Genomic DNA, 12,151 nt, shown 5'->3' with positions numbered 1-12,151 from the left:
ATAATATAAGTATTAAAATAGCGGATGGAAAAATTCCTGTTCTCGAATAATTCAAGAGTTTGGGTCTGTCGATACTATGCTGCGTTTTAGGTCCCAATGTGTGATACTGTTAAGAAAGCGTATTTCGCTCTTAAATAATTAATATATCTACACAGGCACTTGTCTACACCAAGATGTTAAAAACTATTATGCGAAACTTGGTGTTTTGATAGTGTAATTATTGTGATACAATTTAAGTTTGGTGTTTGGATTGCAATGATAAAAACAGATTACAAAAACTCCAAAACTCTTGCATACATCTTATCTTTGATATTCGAAGGGAGGATCATATGACTTATAAGCTTTTGGCGCTTAGATGGGATGGCTTAATATGCAGAATCAGAGAATACTTTACTTAAGTACTTTCTACCATGAAATTCTAATGCACCGTTGTCCACCTTATATTTACGAAAAAATGTCTTTTTAAAATGTTTTTTAAACTTTCCGAACGGACCACACCATTTAAATTTGAAAAGAAACTATATTTACATACCTTAACATAGAACTGAAATTTTTAAATGGTCTTTTTCATATAATGTTGCTTCTCCAGTTAATTCTTTAACTCGAAGTCTACTAATATTCTCTAGCGATAAGTTTCGCGATAGTAAAAGAATGACATCGTTGTAAATTTTGAACATAAGAAAAGTATAATGGGTGTACCACAGTATTAGACCCTATATTTTTTTCTTTGGCATACAAATGAATAATTAAAAATAATTTCAGATGTCTCAGTTGCTTCCTTCGCTGATTTTGATCTGAATCTTGTTTAATTATTTCCGCTGTATCAAATTAGTATTTTACACGAATTCGCACGTTTACGCATCCACTGGTATGAAAGTAGTGAACACACTTTGAACAATTTTACGTCATTTTATTTTACATCATCTGATTGAAAAAGTGTTAAATTAAGACTTTTTTTTATCAACACATTAAATATTGTCCTCGATTTGTCACTTTTTTTATTTGCGTACTATAAATTCTAAAAGACATACATATTATATACTGGTTTTCCGGAATAAAAGAAGAAATAATCACAAAATGTATTAATATATTATAAGAAGGGATTATAGCAATAAAATGACAAATTATACAATAAATACTGATAGCTATATATGCTTATTAAAACATTAAATAAAATATAAAAATTCTTCCAAATTTCATAATCTATGTACTTTAATATAACTTAATTTAATTAGGAACTTTGTTATATGAAAAACAAACTTTATTAAGTAGAATTTACTCAGAATGTTTCAAAATGTTATAGTAAATGTATAAAGGTAAATAAAAATGTAATAAAATCAACAATAAACAGGCTTGGAAAGAGGGGTGGGGGCGTAGCCGGGATTGCCGGGGCCCGCTGGACCTAGAGGCCCGGCGTCCGATATACTATAATGGGAATTTCGAGATTTTACTATTTGTAGTAACGGTCAATTCATAAATTCTGTAAAAAAATAGCAATTCTGATGGAGCGAACATAAACAAATACGACATGAATTTAAGGCTTTCATAGATTTTCGCTCTCAATGCTTATAACCTAACCTATACAATTAACCGCTTAACCACAGCATTTCAAACAAAAAGTCTGTTGGTTTGTGTTGTGCATACTTAGCTTTATCGGTAAATTGAAGTTCAACAGCCACTGTAGAGAGGGTCTTACATTTTAATTGGTTAATTGCAGTTTGCACTGTAAATTTTAAAATTTATTTAGTATTTAGTAAATTTTCAGTATTTGTTGTGTATTACTTTTAACCCTTAAATACAGTTAATATGTATTTTAAATTTCGTGTTTGTGACCCAATATCTTCAATATTGCGGAGGGTTGTTGGGTGGGGTCAGAAATAAAACAGAAACCTGTTTACCTAAATATCGACGTTTTGACTTATATTAAGTCATCCTCAGGACACTGAAATGGATTCAATTTCAAATGACTTCAATCATTTCAAATACATAAAAAACACTATTAAAATAAATGTTCTTTACGTGTACAAAAATTAAAACAACAAAAACCACGGCACAGTTAAAATTACAATCAGGTACAATCGGTTAAAAAAATTTTTTTATAAAAAAAAAATACAATATAAAATTAATTTTTTATACATTACATCTCTTATGTAAGTCTAGGTTTCTTTAGTTATGATTAAAACACATTTATAAAAGGAGCGTAGAATTATTTTTAACATGGGTTAAATTGTAGGTGTTATTGTGGGCAAACTAGAATCAACAATAAGCCAAGAAACAAATGTTTTTTTTCCTTTCGAGCGTTTATTTATTTAATTTTTATGATTCAATGTTATGTTGATAAGTTAAGGATTAGTAGATAAGGAAGATGTATGTACCTATACGTTCAAAACCAGAAACTTATTTTTTTGAATACACTGTGAGATCTAAATTTGGGACATACACTCTTTGACAAATATAAAATGTTTGTGTTTTAGTTTTATTTTTTGGTAATAAATTAATTAAATTATAGTAATTTGCACTCAGCTCATCGGTGTCTTGTTTTTTGTTAATACTTTCTTTGTACTTTTTTATATTAACTATTTCTAGAAAAGTTCTTTTTTATAATTTAATTCTCTGCCAATGATCTGAGTGCTGTTAAAATCAAATTGGTGTTGTTGGTTGAAGGAGTGTTCTGCTAGACCAGTCTTCGCAGATGCTGCGTAGTTCGTTGGTTTTACGCTTCTTTCGTATTGGCTAATTCTGGTTTTTAAGTACCTGCCGTTTGACCCACATACAGACCTTGACAATCAGAACAGGGTATTTTATAAACCACGCCACTTTGTAACTCATTTGGTGTTTTATCTTTGAGTTTTGAGAAGTATTTGTTGATGGTATTTTCTTCATTTTGAATGCTATTTTGACTTCATCATCAGAAACAACTCCTGTTAGCCTTTCAGACAAACCCTTGACATAAGGAATTTTTGCACATTTATGGTTTTGGTTTTTTTTTTGACATTAATAGGTGTAGGGTTGCTAAGGATTTTGTTTAATAGTTTATGAGGAAAATTGTTTTTTAGTAAAATATCTTTAATTTTGTTAACATTTTTTTGATGAAAACTGGAATGAGATAAGGCTATTGCGCGGGATTTTAGGTTGCTAATTATGTTTAATTTTTATTTAAATGAGTGATTTAATTAGTAGTTAAGAAATCTCTCAGAGAAAGTGGGTTTGTGATACCAATCAGTGATGATTGTATTATCTTCTGTTCTGATTAATAGAATGTCTAGAAATGGAAGTTTGTTATTTGTTTCACACTCTGTAGTGAACTGTAATTTAGGGTAGAAGCTGTTAAATGTACTTTTTATGTTTTCTATTTCAGTTTTTGGAATACACGTGGCAATGTCGTCAACGAATCTTTTAAAAAATAGTAACCTAAATTTTATTTTCCCCATGCAATATTTCTGTAATTCTGACATAACTAGATCAGAACATATAGGTGATAGACAGTTACCCATTCCAAGACCATAAATTTGTTTGTAATATATATTATTGAAAGTGAAATAACTATTTTCAAATACAAACTCTAAAAGAATTTAAAATTCTTCTAAAGGGATGTTACAGTGGTCTCTGATAAGGTGCCATTTATTTTGGACTATATTTTTAATTAAATCAATTGGTATGTTGGTAAATAAAGATACTGCATCTAAAATTGTTTGCAAAGTTTTTGTTTTTTTTTCTTTAAATTTTAAAAATCTAAAGCTTTTTACATAAAAAAGTACCTCTTGTTCAATAACGCTAGGAATTACCATTTTCGAGAAAAACGCATTTAAAAATAACGCTGCATAGTATTATTAATAACAATTTTTATTAAAACTCAATAGCACGCTTCAAAAGTAAATTGACAAATAAAATTGCAAACAGATAAAAATACTAATTTATTTAAGGCAAATGTTCAAACAAGTTTCCGTTTTCCTGAATGCATAATCCGGATCTTTTTTGAATGTTATGGGTCGATCTAAGAATTTCAAATCGGTTTTCTCTTATTTGGCCTGCAGCTGCGAGAATTCGCCTCTGAAGCTCTTCTGGAGTATCAATTTCGGTGGCATAAATAATATTGCACATATTACCCCAAAGATAATAATACAGAGGATTAAGGTCGGACGATCGTGCAGGCCAGTTTATTGGACCATCTCGGCCTATCCATCTGCCTGTAAAATTATTGTCCAGCCAGTTTCTCACCTCTCGGCTGTAGTGAGCTGGTGTCCCATCGTGCTGAAAAATTATTTCCAGCCGAGTTTCTATGGGAACATCGTCCAGTAAATCTCTAAGATTGTTTTGAGGAAAATTTAAATAATGACGACCAGTTAACTTGTGTGGAAAAATAATTGGGCCTATCAATTTATCTCCTATCAAACCCGCCCATACGTTAAAGGAAAATCTATGCTGAAAGTTAGTTCGTCGAACTACTCTCGGTTTCTCGATGCTCCAAAAATGAGTATTACGGCTGTTAAAGCCCTTACTCCTAGAGAAAGTTGCCTCATCTGACCACAACATTTTCTTGACGAAGATTTGGGTGATTTAAAATTCAATGACAAAAGTCTACTCGACCTGGAAAATCTTCTTTTTCTAACTCCTGAACCCTTTTATAATGGAAAGGATGGTATCCTAACATCTTAGTCATTGTTCCAATCTGAAATTATTTTTAAATATTTTAAATTGCATAGGAAATAAGCCTAAACCTTAGTAACCCATTAAACATTCCAGTTAGTCGTCAAAAGGATTTGTTTTGGGGTGTTTGATGTTTGTGATAAGACTTATATAAGTAAATAAAGTAAATAATAATAATAATAGTAATTACAGTATTTTGAAATGAATTGAATGCGATCCGACGATAATAATTGATAACAACACTATTTATACCAATCTCAATTTTCAGTTATAAGTACTTTAAATTTAATTTTTTGGATAACAAATTAGGTACTTAATTATTTATTTATCATATTTAATTTTACTTACATCTGACTGTAGGATATTGGTAATCTCTTCTAAGGTTCTCAATGATTTTCTTCAATTAAATTCAGTACTTCCCCATAACCATCATTTGCAGTTGGTCTTTCTTACCCCCGAGCACGTTCCAAGGATCCAAAACATCCAACGGGTTGAAAAGTCTTCCATAGTTAAAAAGATATTAACAATTTAAATGCAAAATGACAACTAATCAATTACAACAAATGTTAATGTCATTATGCAGTATGTCAATTTTTTCCAAAGCCTGTTACAAAGTTTTCATAAAAATTGGTAGTGAAAATAATACTATGCAGCGTTATTTTTAAATGAGTTTTTCTCAAAAATGGTAACTCGTAGAGTTATTGACCAAGAGGTACTTTTTTACGTAAAAAGCTTTAAATTTTTAAAATTAAATATTATTAAAAGATATAATTAAAAGAAAAAAAAAACAAAAACTTTGCACACAATTTTTTTTTAGGTATTTTTTTAGGCTCACCCTCTAAATGATACGCACCTGACTAAATAATGAAAATTATGAAATGACAACTAAATTCAGCATATCAAAATTGGGGGAATACCAAAATTTAAAATTTTTATATTTACCCGTTTCGAAAATAAGTGGAAAAAACCATCTTCAGGTGCCCCCTTTAAAAGGGGCGTAGCTCTCTTTGGGGGCGTTTGCCGATATATGTTTATAGGAAAAAGTGAGGTTATTTTTGACCAAAGAATACAGGGTTCGCGTTTCGTCCACTAATTTTGGGACACCCTGTATATTCAAACTTAAATGCTTTTTGAAGACTTCTATAACGACTTTGATTCTAGAAAAATATGTTTATACATACATTTAGTAAGTACAACAAGCATTATTTTATTATAATATAGCTTTATATTATTTTGGTAAAAACAAGCAGTTTTAATTTAATTTTAAAGACAATAAATAATATGTTTTTGAAGACGTTAAGGCTCCAAAGTCACTAAATAAACTTGTGTCCTACAATTGTCAGGTACTATTGAATTTAATCTTTTTGTTCATCATCTCTTTTATTTTTTTTACATAAAATAGATCTAAAATATTCAATGATTTCTTACAGCTTTTTCTTACTGATTAACAGTGGTGTTCGTAGAAACTCCTTAAGTTTGGTTATAATGTCTATAGATAGGTAACATGTCCAATTTATGGTAGACAATATTAGGTAGATGAGTAAAATAAAAAGAAAATAAATAATAATCTGTATATTCCTATACATTCTGTCTCATTAACACACAAAAATATGCTTATAATTCTACCATTTCTAATCCGCAAAATCTTGAGGTTTTGCTTCCATATTTTAAGCAAAAGTAAGTAAAGTAGACCTAATGAATAATTGCTTTATTTTTATTCATTAGGCCCTTTAAATTTCAAATCTAAACTAAATAGGTAGCACCTTATTAAAATCTAACAATTTATATGTACTTATTTAGATACTTACTGTGTAATCATATACATAAAACAAAAAACCTAACTTAGAAACAAAGCACTATCGAAATTCTAAAACCAAAAATACAACACACCTTCTCAACATTGTTTTTAAATTTTAAAGTAGCAATGTATTCATTAAATATTTTAACACGCCTCATCTTGTATATAAAATCATTAACAAAGATTAAACAAAAACAAATAATAATAATAATAACATACATAATTACATTAAATGTATTCATTCTGTTTCTACCAATTATACAGCACTAAACAAATCACATAAAAACATTTTTCTTTCTAATGCTCTGTAGCGTAGTGTATATAGTGATAAATAAGCGCATTTGTCAACTACATATTATACTGCGGTGCAGAGCCGCTGAGTTCTATGATGCTGTAGTATAGTATGTAAATACGCTGCCGGGACATCAGCCACGCTATCCTAGCTTTAGTTGGATTTAATAGCAGTTCTTTGGCCTGTCGACAACCGCTCTTCTTAATCCAATTTTCCCTAGTTTTTTCACAACACAATACAGTTGATTTACTTTAATTTACTCATTAAAATAAGTCTAAAACACAGAAAAGTAAACAGTGTAAATAGATTAACATATGTTAAAATAAGATATATCACCATAAAGTTCTAAAAGATGCATAGTTACAAACCACAAATTTAAAAAGCTGCACTACACAGTATTCACAATCCCAAATCACAGGGAATCTTCAAAAAATTCGCAAAGACATAGTAGACCTATGCAATCAACAACCCTCTCAACTGTCTTTTGAACATTCTTAAGGATAGGGAGCTTTAAATCAAGAAGGGAAGATGATTATATATATTAATACTGTCATAAAATATCGACTTTTGTTAAGGTTGAGGTAGGCTGGGGAAGGCGGAGAAATTGTTTCCTGTTTGGAGACCGAGGACTGTGAATTGTAAACTTTGATTGGTTCTTTTAGATCAAGCAAGCAGTCTCGAGAATAAATTGGCATGGAAGTATACAATATACGGTATACCGTACCGGAGTGGAAATAATAATATGACATCATTAATCAGGAGTAGCCTCCAACACAGCACTAATGTAGGTATGTAGGTTACTAGATCATGACGAATAATTATTATTGTTAATGAGAGATGTATAAACTATAAATTATTGTACAATACTATCTAGTCAATATAGTCAATTCCAAACATCAGACGAGCCAAATTTTCTTTTAGGAGATGCGATTTAAATAATGAATAATAAATTATCTTGCCAATCCTTGGGCCAAGTTCCTAAACACTGATCCTGACAGCAAAGCACCCCGATGTTAATTTTTTTAGCAAGCATATTCATGTGTGTGTGAAATTTGAGCTCCGTATCGATGAAAATTCTAAGAAAATTGTCCTGTTTAATCTCAATTGAATTGTTATTTAGAGTAACATTTGAAAAACTACACGTGAAAGGTACCTATTTTGTCTTTGTGGGATTTAGAGATAGCAGATTAGAATTGCATCAAAATTTCCCTAACTGGAGATCCTCCGAAATGATCGCATGGAAGTAAACTGAGTCCAAAGCCTGCCACAGTATAGTGGTGTCATCTGCAAATATCGTGAACTTTCCATGGATTGGAAAATATCATTAATGTAATGTATAAGCAATATTATTAATGTACAGCAAGAAAAGAACTGGGCCATAAGCCACATAAATGTGTACAAGTCCTGTAACATAAGATATACAGCATCATTTGTACCAGTGTCTTCCCGAAAGCCAAACTGGCACAAGGGATAAAACAAGGATCATCTAGTAAACTATTTTTATAAATAGGGATAATTTTGGATGTTTTAAGCTCAGAAGAAAAGTTCAAGGTAGGGTTCGGGGCTAATCGGTGGGAGAGCTGATGCGAGCCTCGCGAACTCGTCCGCCAATTTATTGCCCTCCACTCCGCTGTGTCCTAGAACCCATTACACTCGAACCATCTCCCTCCTACTCAATGTGTCTAGCGTATTCTTGCACTCTTGGACCAGTTGGGAACTGGTTCTGGGTGCAGGCAGCCTGGCTGTCGGAGTAAATATTTGTTTTAGTCTCCGAGCCCTCTTTGATTTCTTCCCTGGTGGCTACCTAGAGAATGGCGAATGCTTCGGTTTAAAAGACTGTCGAACGTCTTGCAAGCGAGAAAGCTTATTCCTCGATCGGTATCGCTGCAATACACTTCAGCTCCTGACAGCCCTGTGTAAGCCGTTCTTAAATCGTCTGTGAACTATATTTGCAAATCCGTTCGAGGTCGAGGCATTTCCTACTTTACTAGCTTGGTGAAAGATGCATGCCCTGCTACCCTGGGTCAATGCTACCATGTAGGGCTATCCTTCATCCTTACCTAGGTTGCTAGCGTCTCCGGCTGAATCCACAGCGGGAGTTCCGGCAAGCCCAGAAGCATGTTGAGTGCTGCACCTGGTCCCACTTCCTGCCAACTACCCTTCGAAGTTGCCACAAGATGGCGATTCTTTTGTTGACTGCCTCGGTAACATGTTTACTCCACGTTAACTTGCTGTCCAGGTACACACCTAGGTACTTGACCTCTTGCCTGATCTTCAAAGGTTTCTGGTACATTCATGGCGGCCATAGTCCTGCAAGATTTCTGCTTTTCGTGAAAAATATGAGCTTTGTTTTGTCAGGATTGATAGAGAGGCCCGTTTTCACGCACCACCTTTAGATGATCTTGCGTACGCTTTGTATGCGACCACACGCTAACTCAATTAATTTGCCTGTGACTATAACCAGTCTATCATCAGCATAGGCCTGCACATAGAACTGCGCAATATAACCCTTCCTGCTCAAGCTGCTCTAGGAGACCGTCCATGATTAGATACCAGAGCTTTGGCGATAGGCAACTCTCTTGCAGGTACACATCAACCACCCTGATCTCTGCCCGGTGATCTCCCAGAGCTGAGCTGGCGGTCCTCTCTCGCAGCGCTGATCTGACCCAACGGACCAATGAAGCCGGTGTGCTCCTGGTCTGTAGAGCTTCGCAGATCTGACTGTTCTTCGCCTTATCGAAGGCTCCTTAAATGTCAAAGAAGAGTGCTAATGCAACCTCCTTATTGTTGATTGCTCTCTCCTGTTTTTTCAACTACGGTAGTTTCTCCCTTTTGTGTACGCGTGTTGATTTTTATGCAGTTGATAAGCCTTCAGAATCACCTCAGTTAAGTGTCTGTCGATAACCTTTTCTAAGGTTTTCATTAGAAAGATCGTTAAACTGATGAGCCTATAAGACTTGAACAGGCTGTAGTTCTTTTTGCCTGCTTTGGGGATATAAACCACACTAGCTGCCCGCCATGCCTTCGGTACATTCCCATTACTACGCTGGCCCGAAATATATACTTCAGTTGAGGAAGGATTAAATCCAGGCCCAACTGCAGCTTTATAGAATGACCTATAATATATCCAACTTTCACAACACGATATTAACGTCAAGTGTTTAATTCGGGTTACATATTTTCTCGTCGAAGACAATCAAACATATCTAGAACAAATCTTTGATTGTTCATCATTGACATTGATCATGTAAGTGTTTATGTTTAAATACCCAGCTTTGTTCACTACTTGCATTTGTATCAGAAATAGAAGAACACAACTCCAAAGCATTTCGGAAAGCATCATCGACTTTAAATGGCCACCAAAATGTCATTTTAATGAATTCACAATTAATGAAAAATATAATAACGACGATAACAACAACAATACAAAAACAAGACCAAAATTAACTAAAATAATAACACAAAAGAAGTAAAACGAATTATAAAGATTGAATCAGATACCTAACAAAATCAGCATAAAAACGTATCTAATAACAAGCGGGCTTTAAGCATGCCTCGAGGCACAATGAAGAATAAGAAACACAGAAATTAGGAAAATATTGTACTATTCGCACTCTTTCGGTGTTTTTATTAGTTAGCCCCGGTAAATGGCATCCAGTCTGATATATTTGATGTACTCTTAATTCTATACATTTTTTTATTTTATTTTTGGCTTTTTCAATTTGGACTAGTTGAGTAGATATAACTGCCTTTATTTTATTATCAATGAAGTCAGTGTGCTAGATTCCATTCCAGGCAAGAAAGGTAAGATAATTTACAGCTTAAAATAAATGAAATAAGTATAAATTTCGTTAATAATGGTAAGTATTTGAGATTTTATTTATTTACTTTTCTTAATTGGAAATCTAATTACTATTATGTTACTTCTAGACGTTCATACATTCCAGCTCTCAGAAGATCAACGATAAACGTTCAAAATAAGATGCAGCGCGAGTCATTTGGTTAAATACATCAGATAAGGAAATTATGCTTTCACCTAATCGGCTAAAATACATACATGTAACCGCATTATTTGTTTTGACGACTATGTACGATGTGCACGTAGAAATAAAACAGTGATAATTTCGAAAGAGATGTTTTTTTTAAAAACACTCTTGTGCTGAAAGATCGTAAAATTCTCGAAATATATTTCATAGAAATCACGTTATATATACGTCATATATATGCAAGTATTAGACAAATGGCGGCCAATAAGTTCTAATGGAATCATAAATGATAACATTAAATGAAGCTTTTAAATTACTTCTAAGTTTTATTCTTCAATTTTATATCGTCGCTGCTTATATTTTATTTGGTATTTCCTATTTTTGGTTTTTAAATCATTATAGTTTTAAGTTTTATAATAAGATTATCTTATAATTTAATATTGTCGATTCGAAAATTTTGGAAATAAATAACAAATTATTATAGAAAATGATAAACTTAGTTTTTGAGAAGAAATATAAAATCTAATTGATTTATTTCTAAGTTATTACATTTTTATTTTCAGAACTCTGCACGGGTTTAAGTCCAATAGATTGCGAAATATGTCAGATATCAAAATGCCATCCAAAGTTAATTCAATATTGTCTACCAAAACATTAAAACAAACAAACATTTATCACGGCTCCGACGGACTATTACAGGGAGCACTTGATCTACTAGATATTAAAGAAAATGAAATAAAAGGTAATGAAACCGCTTTAAAAGATATTAATCCAACAAAAGACCAAGCGAAACCAGCTAGAAAAACATCAATTCTTTCTACTAAAACTTTGGAAAATATCGAAAAATACCATGGTTCTGATGGAAAATTACAAGGAGTTATGGATCTTACAAAGTTGCAACATCAAGTTAAAGATGGCCCGCCTCAAAATATGAAAACAATAGAAAAATCACGTAGTAATACTTATTTAATAAATAATAGTGACTTGCTTCATTCTGAGGAATCGTTGGTGCAAAGTAACAGCTCTGATAAAAACTTGCTCCAGTCAGTTGACTTACTAACAACAAAATATACCACGGACGCAAATGTATTAGAACAGCGAAAAAAAAGTGATATTGACGCCACTCACATCGAGCATGGTTTCTCTAAAGATATCCTTCGGCTTGGAAGAGGAAATGAACTTCGCCAAAAAGGTTCAAAACCATTGCTACCTTTAATTAAATATAATGGCTTAGATGCTAAAACTGAAAAATCGAAAAATAAAACGTGCTTGAAGGATTGTAAATTAGTCCAAGAGAAAGCAGTTTCAGATCTGATTGAAAATTCAAAGGAATTCTACGAAGAATATAGTATACCAAATAATTTGCACACGCAACAGGACAACGAAGCAAAGTCCTATAAAAGAGAATCTACGTATGAAAATGGTAAT

At 32.6% G+C, this 12,151-nt stretch overlaps 1 protein-coding gene across 8 annotated transcripts in view; it reads left to right on the top strand.

Annotated features, from left to right (window-relative positions):
- Positions 1 to 12,151, top strand: part of LOC126734086 (centrosomal protein of 135 kDa-like) — a 437,952-nt gene that overhangs the window by 321,398 nt on the left and 104,403 nt on the right. For 7 of the 8 annotated variants that reach the window (XM_050437596.1, XM_050437599.1, XM_050437603.1 and 4 more), the window contains one exon: positions 11,287 to 12,146. In XM_050437596.1, the coding sequence (XP_050293553.1) occupies positions 11,287 to 12,146 (860 nt within the window). Of the gene's footprint in view, positions 1 to 7,399; positions 7,526 to 11,286; positions 12,147 to 12,151 lie in introns of those variants that run through there. The other variant, XM_050437605.1, reaches the window with a different exon arrangement.

This window comes from Anthonomus grandis, chromosome 3 (assembly GCF_022605725.1).
Source record: "Anthonomus grandis grandis chromosome 3, icAntGran1.3, whole genome shotgun sequence".
In the NCBI taxonomy this organism is placed as follows: Eukaryota; Metazoa; Arthropoda; class Insecta; order Coleoptera; family Curculionidae; genus Anthonomus; species Anthonomus grandis.
The sequence above is the reverse complement of the archived record's forward strand: the minus strand, read 5'-3'. Positions and strand labels throughout refer to the sequence as shown.